Here is an 8,558-nt window from a genome sequence, read left to right as displayed (position 1 = left end):
AAGTCCTGCGGTCTCGAGCTGCCTCCCAGGACCAGCGGAGGAAAGCGAAGAGTCGAGGCGCTCCCCGCAAGCGCAGCGGAGAGAGGAGGGGGGAACCTGGCAGCAGGGATGGGACTTCCTCCCTCCACTCCGGAACTGTGCGCTGGAGCAGCTGGGACTCGGAAACCCAGGCGGCGCCGCGGGAGCTGGAGGATTGGGGGTGGCCGGTGGGCGGAGCCGGGGCGGGCCGGTGGGCGGAGCCGGGGCGGGGGCGGGGCCTGCGCGGCTGCGCGGGCTGCGAGCGGCTTGCTGCGCCGGCCGCGCTCCCGGGACTCTCGGAGCGCAGGACGCCGGCCGGCTGCGGTCCCCGCCGCAGCCGCTTCCTCCCCAGCGGGCTCGGCCCGGCGCGGCAGGCGGCCGGGGCGATGTGAGCCGGGGCCCGCGGGCGCGGTCGGACCGCTGCAATGTGGCTCAAGCCCGAGGAGGTGCTGCTGAAGAACGCCCTGAAGCTCTGGGTGACTCAGAAGAGCAGCTGCTACTTCATCCTGCAGCGGCGCCGCGGGCACGGCGAGGGGGGCGGCCGCCTCACGGGTAAGGGGCGCGCCGGGGCGGGCGGGCGCAGCGGGCCGGGCCCCGGACCTCGCTCCCCGCCGGGCCCGCGGCCCCCAGCCCGGGGTGCATCGCAGGTGGCGATTTCGTGGGAGACGCCGGGCCGGGACGGCCCTGCCTCGGGCTTGTTTTCCTTTCTTCTGCATTTCTCTTGCAAGCCCCCGTCGAGGTTGTGGCAAAAGGGACTTGCAGGCTCGTGCGTTTTTGCGGGCTAGGCAGGTGCCTTCGCTGCCTGGCCCAGTGACCGCATGGAGGCCAGACTTGGCTCAGGAATCGAAGGAGAAACGCCGACTGGAGCGCGAGCCGAGGGGGCAAGGGCCGCCCCGGCAGGAGCGCAGGCCGCGGTGCGGGGCCAGGTGATAGTGGGGTGCGCCCCGGCCGGCCCTGACTCGGCCATTTGGAAGCGCCCGAGGCTCCAGGTGGTGTCTCGGCTGGGGACACACGGCCGGCCCACGGCCCGGCGCTGCTCGGGAGACCCTGGCAAGCCGGGACTGTCGGGTCTGTGGGCACGGCGGGCCGGGGACCATCTGCGCACCCGGAGGAGAAACTGAGGCAGTGCGAATCCCAAGCTTATGATCGTAGTAGCAAAACTGAGCAGGTCAGTTACCCCTTCCCCCACTTGTTTCTTCCAAGCAATGATAGGAGGAAAAAACTCAGGCTTGTAAAATTTGTGAAAAACAGCATTTTTTCTAAAAGTTATTCTCCAGAGCTCTGTGAACATCAAGCATTTGGAAAAATTGAGGCCAGCTGGCATAGCTGGGCCACCTGTTTAAGTGGGTCAATGGAAGAACAGTTTATTAGCCTTTTTCATTTGTGTCTAGGGAATCTATATGAAATTTCTAAATTTTGGAATCTGAAATAAAAGAGACCTTAGACCTTTTTCCCCAATTACATCCCTCCTTATGCTGGGAATGAGTATGAGACCACGGCTGGAGAGAGAGGTCAAGAGACTGAGCTTGGGTCCCTAGGCTTACTGTTGGTGACTCCACTGTTTGCTTATTCTGGGGGAAGGTCCTCCTGGAGTAAAGTCTAATGGGGAGATGTGATCAATAGACCCCGAAACAGCAGAGCTAACTGCAAGGGGAATTACCTTCCTGTACTTGAGACTCTGAAGGTGAGAAAGCTGGCAGTTGGATGCCCTAAGAGGGTGGGCTTCGCTGCGTCTCAAGGAGTGGGTATGACTTGGTGGCATTCTGGGTGGAAGGGTGGTAGGGTGGTTGAGGAATCTGGATGAAAGGGGGGTAGTGGGGTGACTTACGGTGGTGAGTAGTGGGAACAGCTTGGGCAGCAGGTGGGCCTGCTCTGGGAGAGCTGCTTTAAGCTCTGAGGGAGGAGGGAGTTAGTGTAGGAGGCAGGAGGCCATAGAGGCCTTGGTAGGTCCCTTCATGCCAGAGCTCTTGGGAAATCGAGGTTGGTGGTGCCCTGTGAGGCCCACCAAAGGCGAAGAGGCCGGAGGAGCGGTTTGTCCCCCCAGTCCTTTAAGGGCAGTGTATTTTAATTTTTGGTATGTTAAGCATAGTACCTGGCCTGTAAATGGTCTCCTTTAGTAGAGGGTGAGGACAGGGTCTGAACATATGGAACATCTGCCCCGCAAGTGTTTTTATCACTTAATTCACTGCTCGCTGACACTGTGGGGTGTTCTTGTGGCTGCCTTGGGAAAGACTTCAGGGTATTCGACTTCTAGCAAGGGAGACAGGTCCAGACAAGCCAGGCAAAGCCTCAGATAGGATGCCTGATAGAGAATGAGGTCAACCTCCCTTCCGGAGAGCCTGGCTTTACTGTCCAGAGTCTATCTGCGATAAACTCAAAACGATGCAGCCCCCCCTCCTTGTTGCATTCCAAAATCAAGGAGGTCACATGTCATCCCACCTGTGGCATTGGCCTTTCTTGGTGTATACTTTGGTTTGGGCTTATAGTGAGTTTGCACAGTTTTCTTGTTAAAGGCAATATGATCGACCAAAAAAAAAATACCCCACAAAAAGATGTCACTTTGCTTTATTTCTTGGGGACTCAGAACCTCCTGTTGATTGTGAAAGTGTGACATCTCCTTGGCTGCTGGATTCTTTACCTTCAGGTTTTTAGCTGGGAAGCAACTAACCAGAGCCATGCTGATTGAGCAATCCAGAGTTACCACATCCACCAATGGGCTGGTCTGAACCCAAACATGAATGTTGTAAAGTCGAGACTGTATGACACAGAGGGCAGCTTCATGTTGGTGGTGGTTTTCAGAATACATAGAATTCTAATTTAGCAATTTATTTTAAAGGTTTAAAACTTAAGACTGAGTTTATGAAAATAATGAAGGCTAACATGCATATTCTGACTGGTTCTAGGCATTTCTTTGGAGAGAAGCAAGTAGAAATGGTTAAGAGGGGTTGGAAATAAAATGTAAGGGAGTGGTAATGAAGGGTCTTTTTATTGTGTTGCTGAATTTGTTATTTGTAGGAGCTTAAACATATGAGATCTCTATTGGCGTTTAATCTGACATGTTTAAAAATTGCCCACCCTCAGAAATAAAAGGTTTTCTTTTTTTTTTTTTTTAAAGACTTTTATTTATTTGACAGAAAGAGACACAGCGAGAGAGGGAACACAAGCAGGGGGAGTGGGAGAGGGAGAAGCAGGCTTCCCGCTGAGCAGGGAGCCCGATGTGGGGCTCAATCCCAGGACCCTGGGATCATGACCTGAGCCGAAGGCGGACACTTAATGACTGAGCCACCCAGGCGCCCCTAAAAGGATTTGTTTCTTTGAGGATTATAATTAATCTTCCTGTTAATACACACACCCCTATATACATTCCCTATATCCATCTCCAGTTTTATTTTCTCCATAGCTCTTTCTCACTTTTTTTTTTTAAAGATTTTATTTATTTATTTGAGAGAGAGCGAATGAGAGAGAGCATGAGAGGGAAGAGGGTCAGAGGGAGAAGCAGGGAGAAGCTCCCTGCTGAGCAGGAAGCCCGATGCGGGACTCGATCCCGGGACTCCAGGATCATGACCTGAGCCGAAGGCAGTCGCTTAACCAACTGAGCCACCCAGGCGCCCTCTCACTTTCTAATATACAATATACTTACTCATTTTGTTGGTTGTTTCCCCATGCTAAATTGTCTGTTCTGAGGGTGGGCATTTTACCTATGATGGTGCCTAGCACAGAGTATATGCTCATTAAACGTTTGTAGGATGAATATGTGGATGAATATATGCATGAATGATGGATTCTACTTTTCACTTAAAAGCTGGGTGGGAGTGGAGGTCCAGCTTTTCTGACAGAGGCTGAGCTGATCACATGGGACAGGAACATCCCCTCTCTCTCCTGGGCTTCCTGTTTACCTGGCAGTCTGATCACTGTGGAAAGCTGGAGGGAGTGGGTGGGAAACAAAGCCCTCTTCTTTTTTTTGTAGCACCCTTCTTTCCCAGGGAAGGATCATGGCCTCAGCTTTTCATGTGGCCTGTTACCACCCCCTAGGACCTGTCTGGGGAAGGAAATCCTGGGCTTGGGGACAGTAGTAGGAGACAGAGACCTTTTCCTCCAGTTAGAACATGGTGTGGCTGAATGTAGCATCATAAAATGTTTCCAAAGCTCCTGGGACAGAAGTGATTTTGCTGCTCTGGAAGGGAGGAAGTCAAGGTATACAGGTATTCACTTGGATACAGTCTCCAGCCCTTGGGAGTATTTATTATTGTTGTTATTATTATTTTAAAGATTTTTATTTATTGAGAGAGAGAGAATGGTAGAGAGCATGAGAGGGAGGAAGGTCAGAGGGAGAAGCAGACTCCCCGCCGAGCAGGGAGCCCGATGTGGGACTCCATCCTGGGACTCCGGGATCATGATCCGAGCCGAAGGCAGTCGCCCAACCAACTGAGCCACCCAGGCACCCGATTTTTTATTATTATTAACTTTTTTATTTAAATGTAGTTGACACACAATGTTACATTAGTTTCAGTGTATAGGAATATTTCTTAAAAAGCAGGGAGTGTGCTTCTCCCTCTGACCCTTCCCCCTCTTATGCTCTATCTCATTCTTTCTCTCAAATAAATAAATTCTTAAAAAAAAAAGTTCATTGAGCTCTGGGAGAACTGAATGGGAGAAGTTAGCATTTGGGAGGTGCAGACAGAACACACCATTGCTGTCCTCTCCCCCAGTGTTCCCTGAAGCACTTAAAATGAGCAGCACAGATGTAACTTTAAAGACCGAATGTCACCACCCAGATGGCCCCTCTGAAGGATTTTCTTTTTCAGTGTTGTGTGTTCCTGTATAATCTTGAATTTCTTTTCCCAAAGAAGCTGGCAGTTAAAAAATTGTAATTTGAAGAAAATCTTGATGTTTTCTGCTTTTCAGAATGTTTACCTTCAGCCCCTGTTCCTGTCATTGCATTGTAATAGGGGCTAACAGTTTCCCCAATAGCTAGGGTCATGGGGAGGAAGCAGGGTGTATGGAAAATAGGGGCTTTGAGGCAAGATAAGTCTGTTGCTTACAAATCAGGGCAGAGAGACCTTGAGCTAGTTTATTTCGTTTCGTTGAACCTTAGTTGTAACAGCTTCAAGACAGGGACAATAATGAAGTTTACTTTAGAGGGTTACAAACTATTTTCCATTGTGGCTGTACCGTTTTACATTTCCACCAGCAATGCATGAGAGTTCCAATTCAAACAAGGCTTAAAGTTAAAACTATATGAGGGGCTTAGCTGCATTTGCCACCCCTGAGGTTTGGGGAAAAAAAAAAGGGGGAAGTAACACTTAAAGAATTGACTAACGAAAGGCTTCTTAGAATAAACGTGTTGTAAAGAAAGAGGTTTGCATTGTAGTGAAGGATATAGAAATACTTATCTATTACCTCAGTATGTATGTATGTATTAAAGATTTTATTTGAGAGAGAGCATGCGAGAGCGAGTGAGTGGGAGGAGGCACAGAGGGAGAGGGAGAAGCAAACTCCCTGCAAAGCAGGGACTCAGTCCCAGGACTCTGGGATCGTGACTTAACTCACTGAGCCACTCAGGCACCCCTATTACTGCAGTATTTAATAAGTGTAATTGGAAAGTTAAATATTTAAATAGCAGTTTGTGCTAGCAGGATTTCCTTACAGAGCTTCTTTGAAACCCTTTGTTAAATCCTAGTAAATAAAGGGAACTTCACCTTGGTGTTCTAGGCATTGAGTGAGTGACCGTGCCCAGAGTGAATTGCCTGCTGTCTTTGGAACAGTGTCCCGAACAAAGTCTGGGGGATTTGAAACTAACACCAGGGATTCATGTGGGGTCACTAGCCTTGCTCAGAATGACTCTGTTGAAAGGTTGGAAACTGGTGAAACCCAGACGTTGCCTTTCTTGGCTAGACCATTCCGTATTGGTTGTAGTCTTGCTCAGGTAGCTGAATTTGTTGGTGGTTTTTTTGCCTGCATGCATGCATTTATTTCTTTATTTATTTAAATTAGGCTCCACACCCAATGTGGGGCTTGAACTCACGACCCTGAGAGGAAGAGTCACATGTTCTACCAACTGAGACAGCCAGGTGCCCCTGAATTTGTTGGTGGATTTAATTTTCACCACCAACAAAACTCTTCGGTTTAACCAGGCAGTCTTTGCATTGTGTAAGATCTCCCAGATATTGGCTAAAGAGTCTTACATGCCTTGGTCTTGTTTTCCAGAAGCGCAATAAGGAAGAAACACAAATAAAGGAAGTACTTTGATTTTTAGGAGCATAAATTGGAAGATATCTTCCAATACAGATATGCAGGTAAAATAACTGATAACATTTTTAAGGGCTGATAAGCCATTAATAAAAGCTTTGGGGTTTCGAACAGTTGCATTTAATGAAAGCATAATAAGGGCACTGTAATTAGGTAATCAAACAAGGCAGGGACTGTGTCCCTCGGGGAATAAACTAAAAATTCAATAAACTAGCTCAAGGCCTCTCTGCCCTGAGGTACAAATGTGTGGGTGGTGCACTAGCAGGGGCCAGCCATTTCAGCCTAATTGGAACCCTTTAGGAAGAGCTGAAAATGATTGAGAGGCTTGTAGCTTTTAAAGAATTCATTTATTAGCTGTGAAGGGATAGAATTTTATGATCTTGACTCTGTATTCTGGCAGCACTGGTTAGAGGAGGAATTTATTTTAAATGAAAGTAGTAAATCTGATCATATTTTCAGGACAGATTTTCCCCCTAATTTTAAGAACTTTAATCATTTGTATTGAAATCAGCCCCGAGCAAATTTTAACAGCTGCTTGGGTGTTTCATGAGCTATCCTGTACCACCTCTGAGGCTCTTTCTCCTTCGCTTTCTCCTTGTAAGCACAGACCCTCCAGCTTGTCAGGTACTTCCCAAGACCTCACCTTGCTGTCCCTTCGGCCTAGGGGTGCCCTCACCTCCCCCTCCCACCCTTCAGATCTCAGCCTGAGTCCACTGCCTGGGGATGGTGCCCTGGACCCCTCCCTCCTCTGATCCAATCTTCTACCCCCCTCTGCTTTTCCTTTATAGCACTCACACTGTGCCATGATGTGGCGCTTTGTGGCTTTATCACTTTCTAGGGAGCCAGACCATGAGCTTCAGGACGGAGTGGTGAGGTGGTCCCTCACCACTATTCCTCCAGCACTGGAACGGTTTCTGTTGCTAGAGCACTCAATAAAAACTTAGTGAATACATGGATGTCCAAGTAGAATTGATAGGTGTGAGCCTTTGAGGCTGAGAAATGTTTTGTGTCATCCTGGAAATGGGAATTATGCAAAAAAACTGGAATAAATAATATAGAGTGTTGTCATTGCTTTTTCTCACGCCTGCGCTGCGTGCCTGTAAGGACTAGCCGTAGTTTGTCAGCTGCACCAGCCCAGCTGTTAGAACTGCCCCTTGGTAACCTTTATGTAAATGATCCTATACAGACCCAGAATGATTTCCCTAGTACATCACCTGCCAACTGACACAGCTCTACGAAGTTGAGTCATTAATATTCTTGAACATTTGGTGGGTCTGTCGTTCCACCAGATTTTATTTTTCTGCTTCCTGCTTTTCACTTTTAAAAAAGGAAGGAAAAATCAACAGCCAAATCAACAGCCCCAAAGAAATTTTCCTTAGGAAAGGATACTGTATTCTGTGGTTGGTTTTATTCTGAACAAGTAGTTACTGATAGAGAAGGGAAATTAAAAAATAGTAAATAGGATTGCAGTTTGCCTGAAGCTTTAAAATAGGAAATCTTCTGGGTGGCTCAGTTGTTAAGTGTCTGCCTTCGGCTCAGGTCATGATCCCAGGGTCCTGGGATCGAGCCCCGCATCGGGCTCCCTGCTCGGCAGGAAGCCTGCTTCTCCCTCTCCCACTCCCCCTGCTTGTGTTCCCTCTCACTGTCAGATACATAAATAAAATCTTTTTTTTTAATTTTTTTTTTAAGATTTTGTTTATTTGTGTGAGAGAGAATGAGAGACAGCATGAGAGGGAGGAGGGTCAGAGGGAGAAGCAGACTCCCCGCCGAGCAGGGAGCCCGATGTGGGACTCAATCCCGGGACTCCAGGATCATGACCTGAGCCGAAGGCAGTCGTCCAACCAACTGAGCCACCCAGGCGCCCTAAATAAATAAAATCTTAAAAAAAAATAAAATAAAAAATATAGGAAATCTATGTGCATAGGAGGATGTAATGTAAATATAAAGTATAAGTAATACAATACCTATCACCTGTTACTAAGACAGAATATTTACAGAGTTTAAGAGATCTCTTGTGTGTTTTTCTGATTACATTCCCCTCCCTAATCAATACATTGAGTTTTGTGTGCTTTTATAACTTTATACAAAAGGAATAATACCTTTTTTTGAAGCTTGTTTTTCCATATCCCAGTTATATTTATAGATTTACATATACATATATGTTTATGTTTCTCTAACATTGAACCATGTTGATGTGTGTGGCCACGTTCATTCATTTTTGCTCATGAGTAGTAATCCATTATTCATTCCCTTGTAAGTTGATATTTGGGTTTCTAGTTCTTTTTTTTTAA

The 8,558-nt window shown here is 47.6% G+C and overlaps 1 protein-coding gene across 6 annotated transcripts in view; it reads left to right on the top strand.

The window, feature by feature from the left end:
• The first annotated feature begins 261 nt into the window (after nucleotides 1-261).
• TBC1D8 (TBC1 domain family member 8) overlaps nucleotides 262-8,558 on the top strand; it is a 101,083-nt gene continuing 92,786 nt past the window's right edge. For 4 of the 6 annotated variants that reach the window (XM_027623192.2, XM_027623189.2, XM_027623188.2 and 1 more), the window contains exon 1: nucleotides 263-570. In XM_027623192.2, coding sequence (XP_027478993.2) covers nucleotides 444-570 — 127 coding nt within the window. In that variant the 5' untranslated portion in view covers nucleotides 263-443. Of the gene's footprint in view, nucleotides 571-8,558 lie in introns of all 6 variants that reach the window. The other 2 variants (XM_027623186.2, XM_027623193.2) reach the window with 2 other exon arrangements.

This window comes from Zalophus californianus, chromosome 8 (assembly GCF_009762305.2).
Source record: "Zalophus californianus isolate mZalCal1 chromosome 8, mZalCal1.pri.v2, whole genome shotgun sequence".
Lineage (NCBI taxonomy): Eukaryota > Metazoa > Chordata > Mammalia > Carnivora > Otariidae > Zalophus > Zalophus californianus.
This window is presented reverse-complemented; position numbering and strand designations above follow the sequence as displayed.